At 43.8% G+C, this 22,215-nt stretch overlaps 1 protein-coding gene across 1 annotated transcript; it reads right to left on the reverse strand.

Annotated features, from left to right (window-relative positions):
- Window positions 1-1,150: 1,150 nt before the first annotated feature.
- Window positions 1,151-21,274, reverse strand: LOC110502366 (uncharacterized). Its single transcript, XM_021580333.3, has 19 exons — window positions 21,120-21,274; window positions 12,701-13,608; window positions 12,450-12,482; window positions 10,595-10,767; window positions 10,390-10,435; window positions 10,170-10,295; window positions 9,947-10,051; window positions 9,532-9,750; window positions 9,108-9,245; window positions 8,814-8,918; window positions 8,571-8,696; window positions 8,241-8,447; window positions 7,955-8,095; window positions 7,075-7,179; window positions 6,858-6,946; window positions 5,984-6,686; window positions 3,894-5,768; window positions 3,434-3,518; window positions 1,151-2,094 (listed from the first exon to the last, which is right to left on the reverse strand). Exons 2-19 carry the CDS (start codon window positions 13,259-13,261, stop codon window positions 1,463-1,465), a joined length of 5,469 nt encoding a protein of 1,822 aa, XP_021436008.3. The 5' UTR covers window positions 13,262-13,608; window positions 21,120-21,274; the 3' UTR covers window positions 1,151-1,462.
- Window positions 21,275-22,215: the final 941 nt, after the last annotated feature.

Genomic DNA, 22,215 nt, shown 5'->3' on the forward strand with positions numbered 1-22,215 from the left:
GACTTTCCAATGTATTAGCCAGGTTACACTGAAAACGTGTCAAAGTAGTACCAACATGGAATAGGTTCAAGTAGCCTGCCAATCTAATGTATAATTAAAGACACAAGTCATATCTTCATAATAGTCTGGTGTTTATTGTCACACCATAGAAAGATGATCTTTCAGGATTGAAACGATGAAAATAGCAGTACGTTTAGTAACAAGCCTTATGACAGGTGTACATTTATTTTTAAGAAACATTCTTTCAGCGACTAAACACACAACAACGAAAAACTTACCCAGATGCAATTTTTTTTTTTTAGCTCTGAAAATAATCTTTAGGGTGCATTTTCATCGATCTTGACGCTCTGTGCACTACATGTTTATCTCAACAACGTCAGATGTCACAACATGCACACCTCACAGTCACCTATGTACGTCATTTTATATTTCGATCGAAATAATACAGAAACATCACAGAAAAGTATGGTGACAGAACTTCCAAAATTACTACACTGTACATCAACACTGGATTGCACAGATCTTTGTTATTGAATGCTGTATCATTCCCAAAAAGTGACAAAAAATAAAAAATGTTCTCTTTTTAAAATATAATTCAGCTGAACTTGTGTTACCTTTGCTATGTTGGATGTTCAAAACCTAGTCCTGAGACCATCCTAGAAAATGGATAAAGGTAAAGAGACTCCTAGGTAGGTAGGAGGGAAAGAAAACTTGACGCTGGTCAGCAACAAGCAACCTTACAGCTTGGATAGTGAACAAAAAAAAGAGAACATTAAGTTACAGAAATAAAAGGTAAAGTAATACATAAGAGAACCCTGGAGTGGCCAATCTGCTAGCTAACTACTACACTAGAAAAGCTCTAGCAACAGTGTACAAACAAAAGTTACCTCTTGTATACCTGTAGAATTTCCGTTGGATATTTGTGTACTTTGGACAATAAAGTCATCTTCCTTCTTCTTCTTCTGCAGTTAACTTAAAAATTGAGTGAGTATATGTTTTGACAAGAAAGAGACAATGTTAGAATTTCCACTTAACTAACAGACCTTCACTTTTACCGCCATAATTTACAGACCACCTAGTTTGAATGCCTCTATCACAAGTTTTATATCTCAGAGGCTTCAGAGCTGAATGAAATGCCAAGCACATGATATTTTCCAATTATCTAGTTTATTTGTTTCTGTCCAACAAAATTCATACAATAAGTAAAAGTCTAGCATTTTATGAATAAACAACATGCTAATCATCAGTATGCTAAAACTTAAAAAAAGAAAAGATTACATACAGCATTTAATCAAAGTGGATACTACCATAACAGAATGTATTATTTGCAATGAAGTAACATTACATCTAAAATCAACCCGTAGGTTGGTATCCAGCGCTCCAGCACAGTAAGGTAACTATGACAACAGAGAAATGAAAATAAAACCACCCTCAATAAAAAAACAAATTCATTGGGCATTTCTTAACTCATCTCAGGACCATTGCTTGCCTCGGTCTCCCACTTCTCCAAAAAGTCCTGCAAGTTCAAGTTGAAAGTATCAATACCTTTACCGGACAGATGAACACCATCTGGCCTGTACAGGCCTGCGTCTGAGCCACACATGATGTTGTCATGGGTCAGAGCAGTGCCACCTAGCTCAGCGATGATGGTGTGAACTCTTCTGTTGATGGCAGCCCTAACATTGTCCACTGCGTCGCTGTCCTCTGTGTGCCTCCAGGATATCCGGGGCAAGATGTCAGACCAGACCAACAGGCATTGTGGGAAAATGCTCCTCATGGAGGTCAGGTCCTTCTTCACAGATGCCAGAAGGGCCTCAGGGTTGTGGGTGCCCAGGTCATTCCCACCCAGGTGCAGGATGACCACGTCTGGGCTGGGCCACTTGATCTTCAGCTGGTCAAGCTGGGGCAGCAGCTGGGCCCACGTCATGCCCTGTGTGCCCTTCCACCACACCCGCACACTGCTGGGGTCCATGCCCAGCTGCATGCCAATCTCGGGCGACTTGGCCCTCATCTCTGCCCAATATATAAGGGAGTGGCCACAGATCCACACGTTCCTAGGCTCTGTGTTTGCAAAGGTAACTTTGGGAACTTTCCCTGTAAAAACGCAACAATAACACAGGGTACATGTGTGGGTTAGCATCACAGGGGCTCTGCGAGGTTGACGTTACTGACGCTCCGGCTCTTGGGACTCTGCAGGCTGCTGGTTGGCTGTTAATCTTCCATCTTTGGCTCAGAACTGATCGAGCTGACACTCAAGACTATGTAGTTAGTTAACCTAGTCTAGTACTATAAAAACAATTATTATCATAATGAACTGAGGTATGAGAAATATTTGACACTAAAGATAGCTTATACACTGAAGCTAAATAGCAAATGACACCATCTGCAGTCTGACCTAGCTTACTCTTCTTAACATAACACTACCACACCCTCATTATTCAGGCCCTAGCTAGTTGTCAGATTGACAGCAGTCCCAATATTTATCCCTGTTTTGGAGTAAAAACAACACTAACAAGTCCCCCCAAGTAAAGGTTTCGCCCTAGCAGTAGAAATTGGAACACCCACTCCCCTAATCAAGAAACGTATAGTAATTCTAATATTGCCAAAAAGTCCTAACACTTTTGCGGACTTCCTACAGCTTACCAGATCCCTGTTTCTGTACTACACATAAACATTAATGCAATTCAACAGCTTAAGACCTGTTGACGCAAACTCTGCTAAAATACTTACCTTTATCTGTTGGAGAAAACATTACATGTTAAAGCTAGCTAACATTAATATCTGTCTTTAGAGTAACTCCTGTCCAGAGTAAAGGAACATGGGAGTATATGCCTATCTATTGTTTCTGTTAGTATTAGTTTATCTGAGCAAAAGCACTTGAGTCTTGAAGACCACATGCTTAAAAATCTGAATTGCATGCACAACAAATAAACATATTTATTAATACTTCATTATGAGCGTAAACCAAGTATGGGAACTCATTTTCCTACTAGAACATACTCGCATTACACAATTCAAGACAAGTGCTAAGCTGGTAAATCGTTACAGGGCCAGGCCTTTCAAAGCAAATATATAGGAACACTTAAAAACCTAGCCCTAACACAAGGATAAAAACAGAAAATGTACATCTAGGAAATTTAATAGCTAAAGCTATCCAAGATATCACTGAAACCTGATTAACTATGGCTGGAATATAGGGAAGTAAAACCTACATTAAACCTGTCTAAATGAAGCCTCAAATCTATCTGTGTTCCCTCCATGGCTGGTTCTTGACACCTACAGTATGGTATCATCTCATCCTGTACTTTAAATGTGTGTTTAGTGCCCAGTATCAATTAAGTTGGCTATAGCTCTTGACTAGTTCTGGTATGACCTAATCTTAACCAATGTGTGGCTGGACACCTCTCTACACTTCAACCTCACTAAGGGTTACCTGTTGCGTTCTTCTTCCTACTGTCACGAGTATCGTTCATTCTTTGCTGATTCTTCTGTCTCATCCGCAGGTTAAACTGCTCCAGCTACAAAGCGACACACACACACACACACACACACACACTGTAAATACAGTCAATTCCTGAATGCAGCAGCTTTGGACTGACTTGCCAGTGTGCACTAAATCCAGAACATTAAGTTAACAGAAGCAATTTAATATTGGGAATACAAAAAGTGTACACGCACTGAACCTTTCCAAAATGCACTATCAGGAATTTACAATTTCAGACAAATACCCCAACAGCTTTAAAAAATGGCCTATAATGCAATTCAAATGTCAACAACACCAAGGACTGAAGGTGGGTTGCTGGCTTGTAGATTATACACAAACTTAACATGATCAGACGGGTACAACTTTTTTTCATTTCTACAAATGGAATGAACAAAAACATAAAACATACCCTTTTCTTCTGTTTGGCCTTGATATCGTCTTCCGTCACTGGTGGACCCGGAGTTTCTGGTGATAGAGGGGGAGGCGAGGGCTGACCAGCTGCAGCATCGGGGCTTTGTGTGTTGATCTGGAGAGGTATGGTGATATTATGTCTTGGCGAATCCTGCTGTGCACCGGACCCACTTTTGACTGTTTCAATCACCTTGAGGCATCTAGACTGGCTGTTGACTTGGAGGATTTGACTTAAGACATCCATCGTGGGATTCGATACAGTCACCTGATTCAATATATTCACTTGTTGTGTGAGCTGAGTCTTTGCAAACGGTATCATGGGGGCACCAGGATGCCCATAATAAGCGGTGGGCAAGGCCGTGGGTAGGCCAGGGGATTGTCCCACAGGCGAAGCATAAGTATACACCCCAGCTGCTTGTTGACCAGCAGGAACATAAGGTGTGTTTGTCAAGGATGGGACAGGGGAAATATTTTGGGGGGGGCTTAACGGACCGGGCAGCAGTGATGAGAGATAGTTGGTACTACACCCCTTGCTAGGCCAACCCTTAGGAGCAATGGGCTGTCTCTTGTCAGGGAAGTTCCACTTTGTGGTGGAATAGGATGTGCCAGGATGTGAGGAGGAGGTGGGAGAGGTGGTGGGGGGCGAGACGCTCACTTTCTTGGTGAGGCTCTGCATCTGCCTTGCCTTCTCCAAGGCAGCCTCCTCTTCCGGGTCAAGGAACCCTCCATATTCCGGGGTGTCTTGGGGGCTGAGGTACACCTCCTGCTGGGAAGACCTGGAGGGCGAGGCCGATCGGAGGCGTTCGGAATCAGATGAGTCGGTGTTGCGTCGCCGATGCCGATCTCCCCGCCTAGATGAGTGCTTTGTCTCTCTCTCAGAGGAATCTGATGAGTGTTTGGATGACTTTGTCCCGTAGAGGCGCTCCTGGGTCCTGTCTGCCAGCTTGGTGACCTCGGAGGTGTTTAGGTTCAGGCCGATGGCCTGGAGCAGGCTCTTGATCTTGTCAAAGTGCTGTGTCTTGTCCTGACTCTCCTGCTTCTTGGTCTCCTCCACCGGGGCTCTGGCTGGGCTGGACCTCCCGTCATCCCTGGATCTGTCTGTGCGCCCAGGTTTCTCATAGCGCTCCTCCTCAGCCGCTGCTGCTGGGGCTTTACCCCCATAGAGGAAGTCATCCTCTTCTTCCACACGTTCAGGTTCTCTCAGGAACTGGGTGTGGGACGTCATTCCTAGAATCCCGGAAAAGCCACCACTGTCCTGGATTGCTCTCTCGTGAGGCAGCAGCCGGTCTTCGTCTCTGGGGTCATCTTTAGCCTCAGAGGTCTTCACTCGCTCCATGTCGAAGGCCCTGTGCGGCCGCTCTGGCTCCTCCTCTCTTCCCCTGTAGGCATCCTTGTACTGATCTTCATCCCCACGTTCACGCGACCCACGATAACACTTTTGAGGGAGGGAACTATCCTCCTGAATACCAGCAATCTCCTCTCGAGACTCCTTGACCACAGTGGACAGCAGACCGGCATCCACACCTTTGTTGAGGATGTTGAGGAAACGGGCGAGCTGGGTGTTCAAGTTAGGGTTCTTTTCCTGAGACTCTCGGCTGGGAAGAGGTCGTTTTGAAGAATGAGGGTCAAGAGGTGTTTGGCGAACTGGAGAAGGTTGTGATGGGTGCTCTCTAGAAGTCTGCTCATATGGATCATACTTTGCAGATAGGTCAGGAGCAGGATGTCCAGCAGGTGAACCTTCATAATAGGACTTCTGACTGGATGTTTGGGTGAAGGGTGGTTGGGCAGAGTGTGGTTTATAGGGCGTCTCAACGTCATAACCGTACTGTTCCACAAGCCTTTGATCAAGAGGTTGAGCTTTAGGGGGTTCAGTCTGCAAAGAAACAAAACATTTTCCCACCACGTCATACAAATCAAAATTGTCTCATGTCGTGCTGATCACAATAATATTGACTGTAATAGGTTTCTTATATCGATATATGAAAACTATGTAAAGCACCAGCACCCCATGGAATATAACCAGCTCTTGAAATTCCTAAGAACAAATGATTTTCTAACTGAAAAATAAGTTTAGAAATAACAACTGACCTGAATTGGGAAAAGTGGCCCTGTGACATGGTCTGGGCGCTTCTTCAGAATGGACTTGGGTTTGATGTCAGTGGGTGGTTTAGGTTGTGGAGGAAGCTCTGGCATTCCATGATTGTAGTCAAAGCAGGTCTTCTCCATAGGCTTCCCTTCTGGCAGGAAATTGGGAACTCCACCATGTTGCTCCATGGCGACCATGGCTCTCTTGCGGTATATCAACTCATTGAGCTCATCTAGTTCCCTCTTCTTTCTTTCTAGCTCATCGTTCATTCTATCTGGAGGTTTACTTCCCGAGCTTGAACCGTTCTTGGAGCTCCTCTGACTGCTTCCATCTCGCTCCTTGCTGTGGCTCCTTTTCGAGGATGTCCTCTCCTTGCTGCTGCTTCTGTGCTTGGAATCTTTTCTCTCCAGACTGTGGCTTCGCCTCCTGCTCCCACGGCTGCTCCTCTCCCTGCTCCGACTCCTGCTGCGACTGCTCCTGTACCTGTTGCTACCATCCTGCTCTTTGCGCTCCCTGCTGGTGCTCCGCCTTTTCTTCACCCGGCCAAACTGGTCTAGGCTGGGGCTCCGGCTTCGGCTTCTGCGCCCGTATCGCCGCCGGCTGCTGTCCGAGTCCTTGCCACCAGATCCAGAGCCAGCAGTTTTTGACCGCAGAGTTTTTACGACAGCTTTCATCTTGTCCGACTCCAAGGCAGGTTTGTCGTTGCTGGGGCACAAAATAATGAGGGAAATGACTTCGAGCACATCTGTTAAACGTTTAGATTTCAGGGTACCTGTGGCTTGAGCTAACAAATGGCATCCAAAATCGTCACACAATGATACTTTACCTTGACTTCATGTTGGAACCAATACTACTACTAATCACAATCAAACTCACGTAAGATCATCATCTTTGTGCTCTACTTTGACACCTGCGCCCTTGATGAGCAGTTTTGAGTCTCTCATCAGTTTGATGGTCATCTTCTTCTGTAAGACAATAGGCAATTTAATACAACATATACAGCAACATGTCTATCCCATAGGTCAATATGACATCCCCCAGCACTAAACATCATGGACCAAAAGCCTGTGACTTTGGTCAATCATAAACCAACCTTTTCTTTTGTTGCCACGCCCACAAGCTTGGGCACACGGGTGAAGACACTGTCGATAAAGCGTTTGATCCTGATCGCTTGGTTACCTCCTTCAGCTGTTTCAAGCTAAGAGAAAATGGAAAGCGTTCAAATGCCCAGCGCAGATGTTTTTATCTCAAAATCAATTCTGGGTAACAATTAGCTAAGTAACAGTTTGTAACAGTTTTCCGTTAAAAATTGTAAAAAAGCAACAAAAATAGCTTTTTAGCTAAAAACTCATTCTCAAACAAGGTTTTTGAAAACCTTGAGGGGAGTGGGAAAGGACACCAAAGCGCTGCATTAACCAGTTAGGATTGTGGCGCGGGAATCACAATCCACCAGAGTGGAGGGGCTTAAAGGGAGGGATATGTAACCTGAAAACTAACTGTTATTTGCAGAGAGGTTTTGAACTTGCTTTGATAATCGTCTATTTGCTTAGATTGCCAACGTTGCAAAACCTGCTGATTAGAAGGTCCTGTGGTGATTGTATTTTCAACCAGCAAGTATAGGGAAATAAAACGGATCACATTCTGTCATACTTTTACAGTGCTAGTTTCATCAGCTGTTGTACAAGTATGATACAAAACACAGGATAAAATAATTGTGACTGTTACTGGGCCTTTAACGTTGCTCTTTCTTTTGGAAATAATCATCATGTCAACCAGACTCAGTGGAGGACAGTATTTAAATCGATCCATGTGACAGCAGCAGTGTGGGTTATATGGAAATGTAACCGCATGATCCTCAAGTTGGAAACTGGTCAAAATAACTAAATTTATCTAAATAGCTACTTGCATGTACAGTATACCAATAGATATTAATTTCCCCATGCCAATCGGATCACAGCTCCAGGGAAACTTACCGGAATGACACTAAACTCCACCTTCTCTGAGATGTCCAGTTTCGTCTCCTCCATGACCTCAGTCAGATGGAAGAAGAGCAGCTGGGGGCTCTGATGGCACTTAATGGTCCCAGAAAGCTCCCCAGCTTGCACCACCACACCCTAGAAGGGAAAACACTTCACTTAGACATACTGTGCAAATCCATTAAGGCATTACATAAACCATCCCATCCTTCTTTAGTGTGGAAAAACCTAGCCAGCCTCAGACTTAAAGACATAATGTACCACATGCTAAACATGATCTTACAGTTCTGCGTTGCTCTGTTGACTCTTCAAACGTCTCGGAGAGAATCTCCACGTTGACGGCACGCTCCTCCTTGGTCTCACGGTTGGTGGAGATGTTAAAGTGAACCTTGTCTCCGTCGAACATGGTGGCGTCAGTCAGAACGTCAGCGGCTTCAAACGATAACGGTTTCTGTGTGCCACCCACCCACACCTCCAAAAGGCCCTGCTCCTGGAAGGAAAAGGAGATAACATATTCTAAAATCTATGATTTGACAACCCAAACGTTCTCCAACAAGAACACATAATAAAACTGTCTGATTTATACTTTCAATCTCTTAGTAATACACCGTACCTGCTTCTTGTCGGACACCTTGGGGACAGCCTTAATGACCGTTCCTGCATGCTGCACAGTGCTAACGTCCTCAAACACCACAGTCCTCTGGGGCAACACCATCTCCACTGGGGCCACTGGCTTCCACTGGAGAGACAGTAATAAGGACATGATTGGGTATGTCACAGATGAAAGTACTCAACTCTGAATGACAGGAGATTTTCCACCACCTATCAGATTTTGCACTGAACTGTGCCCCCCCACCTTGTCTTTTCCTGCAGTGTCTTCAACCTTCTTCTCCATGGTATCTTCCAGTGTCACCAAGCACTTCAGCTTCCTTACTCTGATGGCCTTCTCCTTGCCTTTGATCTAATGAAAACAATGACGACATGTATCAGTCAATCAACAAATCATTTATACATTGCTATACTTAGGATCAAAACCTTCACATTTACAGGGTACTAACATCATTCCCAGGTACAAACGGGTCCTAATTCAGTGTCAACAAACTCAATTTGCCATACAATTATGTGGATGGGAAAGAAACAGTATGCTCACTGTGACGACTGTGAAGTCCACCTCATCCATAACAGCGAACTCAGTTAGACTCATGTTCTCTGTGGTCTCAAAGGGCAGGTTGTTCTGGTTCGCTGCCATTATGGTGCCAGAGCCACCCTTTACGCTCATTATCACACCCTGGTTAAGAGAGCAAAAACTATATCAACAGCTAGCTACAATAGGGATGGCCAACTCTGGTCCCACTGGGCCACTTTGTTTGCAGTAGTTTCTTCCAGCCCAGCTCTAACACACTTGATGTAAATAATTGTGGTCTCAATTGAAGATCTTGAATAGATTATTATTTGACTCGGGTGTAGTCATACTGCGCTACATGGAGGCGTGCAGCTCTCCAGGACCAGAGTTAACGTCCACATTTTTTAACAAAATTAAAGTGTAAGAATATAGGTGTGCCACTCAGACTTACCACCTCCCTCTTCTCTCCAGTGATCTTAAAAGTCTGTGGTGTCTTTGGCCGAATACTAGTGGCTCTAACGTTTTGGGAAACTATGTCGGTTAACAAATTGAACGTCACATGGTCCCCTTGCAACAGGGTGATGGTGCTGTCCTTCTCTGAGTAAAGCAGCGCTCTTGTCTTGCCATCGATGTTGGCCTCAATTTGGCCAGGTTTCTGCTTTGCACCAGGCTGTGTGGGGGCACATACATTCAGTTAATACCAACTGGGACATTTTTAAACGAGATGCCAAGTATTAGTCATAACAAGCCAAGCATAGAATCAAATATACTTACAATAATCAAAACATCTCATTGTGGCAGTGATGAAAATGTTCATAAAGTCAAGAATTAATATAGTTTTTCTTTGTGCTACAGAGTTCTCTCACCTGCTGCTCCGGGATAGCATTGCAGACAAAACCTTCAATAATGGTGGAGTCAATCTCCTCAGTCCCCCCTGGAGGTACAGATACATCGGTGGCACACTCCCCTGCCTGGGTTTACAATACAGGGAAGTAAAAAAAGGCAAATACAATGAAAACCAATGGCTCAAACTCCTCCGAATGTTTTCCTTTTAACAGTATCTAGCTAAATGTTTCTAAAGTGACCCACCTTCTCCTTATAGGCTGTAAAATGCACCCTGACTCCAGGTATCATGTTCTTGGGCACTCCCAGAAAAGCATCAAAAGTGAAGGAATATTTTTTGAGATCGTCTCTTTCGATGTAGCCATAAGTTGGCTGTGGACAGGAGAGCACAATTTGAGAATGCAATGTTTACTAGTGGAGATGTAGAACCTTCCATTCAAGCAGGATTCTCAGCATTTGGACTTACCCCAATAAACGAGATGACCCCCTTGGATCTTCCAGGTGGAGGAGGCCTATGAGTTATAAGTGTTGAGAGGAAAAAAAACATATGCGTATAAACAGAACTTCCTGAACAACTAATGAAACGTATGGAAGATCCAACTACTGTATGCAATCAAACACTAATCGCACAGTGATGATGACACCCAATTTGTTGACATAATGACCATTACTTGTCATTGTAGCTCTTCTTCCCTGATGATTTTTTGTCCTTCTTGGACACTTTGGTCTTCTGTTCATCAGGCTGGGGTGGATCAGGCTGAGGGACCTCGGAGCCCCGGCAGAGTCCCCACACATCAGGCACTACAGTTGTCTCAGTCGGAAGGAGGGCTGTTGTCGGAACGGGCTGTTGTCGGGAAGAGAAAAGGAGCCAGTGAAAAGTTGAAAGTAAGTAGCAAATTGTTATTGAAATTGTACACTGCTCAAAAAAATAAAGGGAACACTTAAACAACACAATGTAACTCCAAGTCAATCACACTTCTGTGAAATCAAACTGTCCACTTAGGAAGCAACACTGATTGACAATACATTTCACATGCTGTTGTGCAAATGGAATAGACAACAGGTGGAAATTATAGGCAATTAGCAAGACACCCCCAATAAAGGAGTGGTTCTGCAGGTGAGAACCACAGACCACTTCTCAGTTCCTATGCTTCCTGGCTGATGTTTTGGTCACTTTTGAATGCTGGTGGTGCTTTCACTCTAGTGGTAGCATGAGACGGAGTCTACAACCCACACAAGTGGCTCAGGTAGTGCAGCTCATCCAGGATGGCACATCAATGAGAGCTATGGCAAGAAGGTTTGCTGTGTCTGTCAGCGTAGTGTCCAGAGCATGGAGGCGCTACCAGGAGACAGGCCAGTACATCAGGAGACGTGGAGAAGGCCGTAGGAGGGCAACAACCCAGCAGCAGGACCGCTACCTCTGCCTTTGTGCAAGGAGGAGCACTGCCAGAGCCCTGCAAAATGACCTCCAGCAGGCCACAAATGTGCATGTGTCTGCTCAAACGGTCAGAAACAGACTCCATGAGGGTGGTATGAGGGCCCGACGTCCACAGGTGGGGGTTGTGCTTACAGCCAACACCGTGCAGGACGTTTGACATTTGCCAGAGAACACCAAGATTGGCAAATTCGCCACTGGCGCCCTGTGCTCTTCACAGATGAAAGCAGGTTCACATTGAGCACATGTGACAGACGTGACAGTCTGGAGACGCCGTGGAGAACGTTCTGCTGCCTGCAACATCCTCCAGCATGACCGGTTTGGCAGTGGATCAGTCATGGTGTGGGTTGGCATTTCTTTGGGGGGCCGCACAGGCCTCCATGTGCTCGCCAGAGGTAGCCTGACTGCCATTAGGTACCGAGATGAGATCCTCAGACCCCTTGTGAGACCATATGCTGGTGCGGTTGGCCCTGGGTTCCTCCTAATGCAAGACAATGCTAGACCTCATGTGGCTGGAGTGTGTCAGCAGTTCCTGCAAGAGGAAGGCATTGATGCTATGGACTGGCCCGCCCGTTCCCCAGACCTGAACCTAATTGAGCACATCTGGGACATCATGTCTCTCTCCATCTACCAACGCCACGTTGCACCACAGACTGTCCAGGAGTTGGCGGATGCTTTAGTCCAGGTCTGGGAGGAGATCCCTCAGGAGACCATCCGCCACCTCATCAGGAGCATGCCCAGGCGTTGTAGGGAGGTCATACAGGCACATGGAGGCCACACACACTATTGAGCCTCATTTTGACTTGTTTTAAGGACATTACATCAAAGTTGGATCAGGCTGTAGTGTGGTTTTCCACTTTAATTTTGAGTGTGACTCCAAATCCAGACTTCCATGGGTTGATAAATTTGATTTCCATTGATAATTTGTGTGTGATTTTGTTGTCAGCACATTCAACTATGTAAAGAAAAAAGTATTTAATAAGAATATTTAATTCATTCAGATCTAGGAGGTGTTATTTTTGTGTTCCCTTTATTTTTTTGAGCAGTGTATCATAGAGATGACAAGACAGAACAGACACAGTGGCACTTACCCACGATGGCGGAGGAACAGCATAAGGGTTTACCTAAAGGAGGCAGACCTGATGTTAGGGATGATTTTTTATTTTAATATTTTAATCATGAAGAACAAACTAATTGTTCTAGATTGCACATTCAAACCATGTCATGTTATTATAACACCAAGACAGTTTAAACTTTTTTTTTTTTATTGTTTTTTTTACAAGTATAACATTAAGAATTTGCCATATGCAGAAAGCACTACAAGTTGTCTAGCTAACATTACCTCGCTTTGCCAGGGTGGAGGAAAGCCAGAGTTGTCCACCAGAGGTGGGACCATGGGCGGCATACCTGGGGGAGGAATACCAGGGGGTGGAATACCTGGGGGGGGCATAACTGGCGGGGCCATGACTGGGGGGGGCATTGGTCCTGGTACATTGCCCATCATTGGATCATATGGTCCGGGCATACCTGGACCATACCCGAATCCTGGCCCATCCATCGGTGGCCCATCAAAACATCCATCCATAGGTCCACCTGGACCCATTGGCCCATACCCATCCATGGGGCCTCTTGGCCCGTATCCATCCATGGGGCCACCTGGACCCATTGGCCCATAGCCTGGCCCATATCCGTGATAATCTGGGGGCATGGGGCCTTGCATCATTGGATCTCCCATAAAGTTAGGATGTGGACCGGGGCCACCGTGAAAAGGACCAAAAGGTCCAGGCGGCCCACACCAACCTGGTCCTGGGCCCATGTCAAATGGATGGGGCCGCCTTGGTCCCATGTCAAATGGAGGAGGTCCATTGCCTTTTCCACGCTTCCGACCACCTCCTCGTCCCATTTCGAAATGTTTTATGAAAGCTAGCTAGCTCGCAAGCTAACGTAAGCAGAAAGAACTCTTCAAAGGGGACGCGAACGTTGAAATGCTGGCTAGATTACCATCCTAGCTGGGTACATATCTCTGATATTGCTATATATGAAGGTGCACGTATTCACTATTGCAAGTTTGTGGTTTAATTGGTAAATGTTAGGTTAACGTTATATGGAAACTCAAACAACTCACGTTAGCGGGATAGCTATATAGCTAGCTATATAACCTCACACCACCAGATCCGAGCGAACTTGTTGCGGATATTGTGGCTGTGGAGACATGACGTATATCCGATGTAGATAGCGCCAATCCATAGACTGTGAAAAAAAATCGATGAAATCATATGAAAGGGTCGCCACTAGTTTATACAATGTATCTTCTTAAAATGTGATTTTAAACATAACCCAAACCACACTGATAACCTTATGCCAGAAATGTACCTTAAATTAAGACCAAAAAGCACATTGGTAACTAGTCACAACCCCCCTGCCCTGACCAACCAAATATCCCCCCCCACTGCAACTGCATGGGAACTATTCTCTAGCACTCTATGCTGATATTACGACGTTAATAATTGCTATATAGCGTATACCTTTTCAGGACACAGACGCTGACATTCGAGCTCAGAAAGGTCGAATATCGCCACTAACAGCACAGGTGATGAAATTACATTTGAAATGAGAAGTTAGGTACTGGCAAAGACACTACAGTATGTACTAGGTTTAGAATCTCTGTGTCCACAGTTTAGCAGATATTAAAGCGGGTGCAGCGAAATGCTTATAGTAGTGTGGACTACAACTAGCTAGTGTGTATTTAAATCTGTCCAATTTCACACATGTACCAGTGTATTAATATGCTTGTGTGAATCGGAAATGTGTTTTTCCATATCCCACTCTCCCTAAAACAACCTCTAAGAGTGGGGTGAGGGTCACGGCCAGGGTCTGCCACATCCTGGTCTATTATTCTGAACATAAAACCAAGACACTCCATCAGCCATGGACCTTAGAGGCTGCTGCCCTATGTAAAAAGACATGGAACACAGGTCACTTTAATAATGAAACACGGGTCCCTTTAATAATGTTTACATACTGTTTTACAATTTCATTTGTACAGTTGAAGTCAGAAGTTTACATACACCTTAGCCAAATACATTTAAACTCCGTTTTTCACAATTCCTGACATTTAATCCTAGTAAAAATTCCCTGTCTTAGGTCAGTTAGGATCACCATTTTATTTTAAGAATGTGAAATGTCAGAATAATAGTAGAGAGAATGATTTATTTCAGCTTTTATTTCTTTCATCACATTCCCAGTGGGTCAGAAGTTTACATAATTAGTATTTGGTAGCATTGCCTTTCAATTGTTTAACTTGGTTCAAATGTTTTGGGTAGCCTTCCACAAGCTTCCCACAATAAGTTGGATGAATTTTGGCCCATTCCTCCTTACAGAGCTGGTGTAACTGAGTCAGGTTTGTAGGCCTCCTTGCTCGCACACGCTTTCTCAGTTCTGCCTACAAATGTTCTATTGGATTGAGGTCAGGGCTTCGTGATGGCCACTCCAATACCTTGACTTTGTTGTCCTTAAGCCATTTTGCCACAACTTTGGAAGTATGCTTGGGGTCAATGTCCATTTGGAAGACCCATATGCGACCAAGCTTAACTTCCTGACTGATGCCTTGAGATGTTGCTTCAATATATCCACATAATTTTCCTTCCTCAAGATTTGTGATGTGCACCAGTCCCTCCTGCAGCAAAGCACCCCCATAACATGATGCTGCCACCCCCGTGCTTCATGATTGGAATGGTGTTCTTCGGCTTGCACGCCTCCCCCTTTTTCCTCCAAACATAACGATGGTCATTATGGCCAAAAAGTACAAAAGTACAAAAATGCGCATTTGAAGACCTTAGTCTGGCTTTTTATGGTGGTTTTGGAGCAGTGGCTTCTTCCTTGCTGACGGCCTTTCAGGTTATGTCGATATAGGACTTGTTTTACTGTGGATCTAGATTATTTTGTACCTATTTCCTCCAGCATCTTCACAAGGTCCTTTGCTGTTGCTCTGGGATTGACTTGCACTTTTCGCATCAAAGTACGTTTTTCTCTAGAAGACAGAACGCGTCTTCTTCCTGAGCGGTATGACGGCTGCGTGATCCCATGTTTATAGTTGCGTACTATTGTTGCGTACATGGTACCTTCAGGCATTTGGAAATTGCTCCCAAGGATGAATCAGACTTGTGGAGGTCTACAATTTATTTTCTGAGGTCATGGCTGATTTCTTTGGATTTTACCCATGATGTCAAGCAAAGAGGAACTTAGTTTGGAGGTAGGCCTTGAAATACATCCACAGGTACACCTCCAATTTACTCAATAATGTCAATTAGCCTTTCAGAAGCTTTTAAAGCCATGACATCATTTTCAGGAATTTTCCAAGCTGTTTAAAAGCACAGTCAACTTAGTGTATGTGAACTTCTGACCCACTGGAATTGTGATGCAGTAAATTATAAGTGAAATAATCTGTCTGTAAACAATTGTTGGAACAATTACTTGTGTCATGCACAAAGTAGATGTCCTAACTAACTCTACAATGAGATAGTTTGTTAACAAGAAATTCGTGGAGTGGTTGAAAAACGAGTTTTAATGACTCCAACCTAAGTGTTTGTAAACTTCCAACTTCAACTGTATATACTGTATTCTAGTCAAGGTCATTCTATTCAACTACTACTGTACATATGCTATTCTATCCTGCGCATTCTTCAGATATACTACATATTCTATCCACATACTGTCCATAATGTTTATACATCCCATTACACACACACATATATAAACACACATTATATACAGTACCAGTCAAAAGTTTGGACACACTTACTCATTCAAGAGTTTTTCTTTATTTGTACTATTTTCTAAATTGTAGAATACTAGTGAAGACATCAAAACTAAGAAATAACACATATGGAATCATGTAGTAACCAAAAAAGTGTTTGTTAAATCATTTTGAATAGCTGTGCAGCGACGCTCCCCATCCAACCTGACAGAGCATGAGAGGATCTGCAGAGAAGAATGGGAGAAACTCCCTAAATGCAGGTGTGCCAAGCTTGTAGCATCATACCCAAGAAGAATCGAGGCTGTAATCACTGCCAAAGGTGCTTCAACAAAGTACTTAGTACTTAGTACTTAGTATGTGAACTATGTGGAATATTTTTGGACCATTAGCTTCCCTGAAAACAGGTACTAACAGGAGGGGCAATATGAGTCTGCCAGAGGTCTTTACCCTGATGGGGATAGTGATGGAGGCTTTGGTGGTCCACACAACAAAGAGGCAGGTGTCCCTTCCAGTGATGTGGAGCTGCCTTTGGACCTCATGGAGGCTGTAAGACCCTCCCTCCATGATATAGAAATATATAAATCCTTCGACTTCACTACCTCTTCAATGGTGTGGTCACTTTTGCACCATAGGGACACTTGATCCCCACCACTGCTGTGGTGCCCACCAGACCATCCGGTAAGCCACCCTGGATCCCAGACTCCGTGATCCAAAGCCCTGACTCATGCACATCCATCTCTGTAGCCATTTGATGCCCCCCTCTTCGTTGTCTGTGCCCCACTTTACAGACAACACCCAATCCAACGACTGAACACTTTGAAATGCAGTCGTTGTAAGAAATGTGCCATTTAAATCAAGTTTGATTTGATTGATGACATTACAGCTGTAGAATATTTAAGTGCAGTTTTTCCATAAACGTTTAATTGATAACTTGGGGTATTACCACTTGACAATTCTATAGTGGAAAGGATCCTATAAATCAAGACTGTGTGAATGCATGACTCTGGTCATTACATTTACATTTCAGTCATTTAGTGACTAACAGTTAGTGCATTAATTTTAAGATAGCTAGATGGGACAGCCACATATCACAGGCATAGAAAGTACATTTTCCCCCAACAAAGTAGCTATCAGTAGATTAATTTGCATCAATGACAACCTTCTAGAACTGAGTTATCGCTCATAGAAGTCTAGTATCCGGGGTAATCTGGTTAATGATGATATAATTCATGGGTGTCAAACTCTGGCCCGTGGGCCAAATTTGGCCCGCGGGGTAATTATATTTGGCGCGCGAGACAATACCAAATTACTACTAGAGCTGGCCCGCCGGTATTATACAGCGCATTCACCACTAATACTACGAATCCCATAATGCTCTGCTGTTTTCGCGCGCCAATCAGGACAGGACCCAGAAACGCTCTCTCCTCTGTGACAGTAGTCATAGCAACATAGACGCTACAACTGTCGAGCTAACCCTTCCCAAAAATGGCGAAAAGAAAGGCAGAAAACAGGAGCTTTCTGGACAAGTGGGAGGCAGAATATCTGTTTACATATGTAAAAGACAAACCTGTTTGTCTTGTTTGTGGAGTCAACGTGGCTGTAAGTAAGGAGTACAACATTAGACGACACTATGAAACGAAACACCATGACAAATACAAGGACCTGGACATGACTCAAAGGAGCCAGAAAGTAGAGGAGATGAAAAGAAGTTTGGTTTCACAACAGAATATGTTTAAAAAAGCCACATCACAAAGCGAGGCTGCTGTAAAGGCTAGTTATATAGTGGCAGCAGAGATCGCAAAATCAGCCCGGCCCTTTAATGAGGGAGAGTTCATGAAAAAGTGCATGATGAAGGTTTGTGACCTCGTATGCCCAGAGAAAAAACAAGCATTTTCAAACGTGAGCCTGAGCAGGAACACAGTAGCTGATCGCACATGTGATCTTGCCATCAATCTGTATGACCAGCTGATGGAAAAGGGAAAAGATTTTGTTGCGTTCTCCCTCGCTGTGGATGAGAGCTGCGACGCATCTGATACTGCTCAGCTGTCAGTCTTCATCCGTGGAGTGGACTCAAATCTGTGTGTTACGGAGGAGCTATTAGGATTCAAATCAATGCACGGCACAACCACAGGAAAGGAAATCTTTGAGGAGGTTTCCAAATGTGTAACTGAAATAAAGCTGCCGTGGGATAAACTCGTTGGATTAACGACAGATGGTGTGCCAGCGATGTGCGGTAAAAAGAGTGGACTGGTGGGCATGGTTCGGGAGAAGATGCGGGAAGAGAACTGAGCTAACTGTTTACCACTGCATCATACATCAGGAAGCACTGTGTGCCAAAGCCCTAAAGATGGAACATGTTATGACCACAGTAACACAGGTAGTTAACTTTATAAGAGCCAAAGGTCTAAATCACCGCCAGTTTAAATCTTTTCTGGAGGAGTGTGGTTCGGAATACGCAGACGTGCCGTATCACACAGAGGTGAGATGGCTAAGCAGAGGAAAAGTACTGAACAGATGTTTCGAGCTGCGTGAGGAAATATGTCAATTCCTGGAAACCAAAGGGAAGAATACAGCAGAGCTCCGGGAGCAAAAGTTCCTGTGTGAGCTGGCCTTTCTCTGTGACATCTCGAGCCATCTCGATGCGCTGAACCTGCAGCTTCAGGGGCGGGGGCGCATCATCACAGACATGTACGCTGCAGTGAGGGCCTTCAAAACTAAACTGTGCCTGTGGGAGAATCAGATGCTGCAAGGAAACCCTTGCCATTTTCCCTGCTGCCAATCCATAAAAGCGCAGATCTCTACCGCCGTGTTCCCATGCGCACAGTTTGCTGAAAAACTCAGTGTTCTCGCCGCTGAGTTTAGCCGGCCGACTTCGATGCCCAGAAATGCAAGTTTGAACTGCTTAGTAATCCCTTCGCAGTTGATGTGGAAAATGCACCAACCAACATCCAAATGGAGCTGATTGAACTCCAGTGCAACGACACGCTGAAGTCAAAGTATGATGCTGTGGGCGCCGCACAGTTTCCACGGTTCATCCCTGACACAATGCCTCAGCTCCGCACCCAAGCTGCTCAGATGCTCTCCATGTTCGGCAGCACTTATCTATGCGAGCAACTTTTCTCCTCGATGAAGATGACCAAAACAACTCACAGGAGACGTCTGACTGATGAACATCTTCGCTCGATACTGAGGATTTCTTCAGCTCAGAGCTTGAGCCCAGACATTGATGAACTAGCATCCAAGAAGAGATGCCAGGTATCTGGCTTGGGCACATCAGATTAGACCAGTGTGCAATAATTAACGTTTTCTTTATGCACTTTTTCTTGCTACAAGGCATGGGCTTGAATGGTTGATTGATTTATTATCATTTTATTTGTAAAATTATTAGCCAGTGGAAAAAGTTTATTTTGGTATTTAAATCAGAAGGCTGCAAATAGAAAAGAGGCATACAATTTTTATTTACATTTTATTTATTTAATAAATGAATGCCATTGATATGTTTTTTCATTTGAAATTCGATTTTGCATGTCTCCACTATTAAATTATATATTGTATGGTAATAAGCGATGCTTGTTCCATATTCAATGTTAAAGCAAAACTTGTTTGGGTCCATATTAAAAGGTTAATTGTTCAATGTTGGCCCGTGACTTTGTTCAGGTTTTACATTTTGGCCCACTGGGTATTTGAGTTTGACACCCCTGATATAATTGATCAAGTGGCTCTTTCCAAGTAGAATGTTGACAGTGGTATAGAACACATTGTATTGCTAGATGCTAAAACTTAACTTAATAGCTACACTCACTGACACGGGATAAACTTTATCCCTCATGCTGGCCCTGACCAAACCGGTAAATTGCCCCTCACAATGGCTGCACTACTTCACATGGCCAGACTTCTAGTGGTCTTCTCCCCTTTTAATGCTCATATACTCATCCTTGAAAAACGCTATAATATCTGAAATAGCCACCAAATACGACATACAGTACAAAACAATTATCTAGTCTAAGTAAAACAAACAAATGTTTTATATTTATACTGCTCTGCTAAACTACCTATCTAAAAAGTGTAGCCAGTGGCTAGCTAAGACAGAGAAAGGGGATGTAAATTCATGGATAGAGCACAAAGGTCTCCGATCGCGCTGTTGAATGCTCCCGAGTGACACAGTGGTCTAAGGCACTGCATCTCAGAGCTAGAGGAGTCACTACAGACCCTGGTTCGATTCCAGGTTGTATCACAAACGGCTGTGATTGGGAGTCCCATAGGGCGGCGCACAATTGGCCCAGCGTCATCCGGTTTAGGGTTTGGCCGGGGTAGGCCGTCATTGTAAAGAAGAATTTGTTCTTAACCGATTTGCCTAGTTAAATAAAGGTTACATTTTTTTTTATATATATATATAAAACGGTAGCTGACGTCGGCTAGAGATGACGTGAGGAGCTTCCTGCAGGAATTTGTTGTCAACTACCGTTGTAGCACTGATAGAACAATGAGACAGATATTTCACCAGATGTATAAATGTGAAGCATCTGGGGTTTCCACTCACTACCAAATATGGTAGCGAGAAGAAGCCAAGTGGCCGGCAGAAACGAGATGGATTTTGGCCAACATTCTGCTAATTTACTCATCGATGAAACATTTGATCCCAATGCAGTTCTGGTCACAAAACTAGAATCTATTATGCACAGAGTGGACGAAGTTATGTGGACTTTACCATTTGACAAAGTAAAAAAAAAAATGCGTTTAGTTGAGCAAAGGCGAATTGAATTATTGCACACGCGCACTTCAGAGTAGGCGTTCCCCAACGGAAATATGCAAATATTAGGCTACAGGATCTCGGTGGCTTGTGCTTGGCCCTCGTCATCCTCCTCTGCCTAATATTCCCATTTCAAACGACAGGTTGTGGACTCTTGGTTTAGTTATACGCATCTTTGGTCGTATTTTAGGTGTTATCTGTTGCTAATTAGCATTTTGTTGAGTACATTTCGGCGAATATATTGAGAAAACTCACCTTGTCCAAGAGAGAATTTACATGGCTATCAAAACGTCACACCAGCCTACACGAAACACAGACTATATGAAGTAGTTCTAAAATCCCAGATGTAAAATTAATGGGGGAAAAACGATTGAAACCACTACCGGATTTTACCGCTAGATTGTATGGGTATTATGACGCGTCCACTTCGCGGTGCTATTGAGAGGCTTTCGAGCCACCATTCGGCCATATTGGTATTGCCCATTCGGAGCAGTCCTCCATAGGAATGAATGGAATTCTACATTTTTCAATTACATGTTTCAAGGACAAAATGACATGCATTTAAGTATTTTGTTGTAGTGGGGACAATAACATTAGTCATCTCAAAAAAGTGTACTTTAAGGAAAAAGTGTTATTTAATTTGTATATTTATCTCATGTAATATAATTTAAAAGTATGTTTTAATAGAATAAATGCGGCAAAAACGAATGTAGACATTGGTAAATGCATTTATATGGTCTGTCAACGTCACGAAAACGATGTGTGCGCTTCCATGGAGAAATTAGCTTGTGATTCTGGATGGCCAGATTGCTAGCAAGAATGACAAGAAACTGACACGTGGGGAATGGTCAATAGCTCCATTCAGCTTGTTTCATAAAATAAAATACACATATTTAGCAGATGTTATTGCAGGTCTATCGAAATGCTTGTGTTCTTAGCTCCAACAGTGCAGTAGTATCGATTCACAAATATCTAAAAGTAAAATAAAGGAATTAATATATAAATATTAGATCAAGCAATGTCAGAGTGGCATTGACTGAAACACAGTAGAATATATAGTTTTTACATATGAAAAGAGTAAAGCAGTTTGTAAACATTAAAGTGACTAGCTTGCCATTATTAAAGTGGCCAGTGATTCCAAGCAGCCTCTAGGGTGCAGGGTTGAGTAACCGGGTGGAAGCGGACTAGTGATGGCTATTTAACAGTCAGATGGCCTTGAGATAGCTGTTTTGTAGTCCCTCTGACTCAGCTTTGATGCAGCTGTACTTACCTCGCCTTCTGGATAATAGCGGGATGAATAGGCCCGTGGCACAGGTGGTTGATGTCCTTGACAGTCTTTGGGCAGGTCATC

The sequence above is a fragment of the Oncorhynchus mykiss genome, chromosome 23 (assembly GCF_057628025.1).
Source record: "Oncorhynchus mykiss isolate SJ-2025 chromosome 23, ASM5762802v1, whole genome shotgun sequence".
Classification (NCBI taxonomy): domain Eukaryota; kingdom Metazoa; phylum Chordata; class Actinopteri; order Salmoniformes; family Salmonidae; genus Oncorhynchus; species Oncorhynchus mykiss.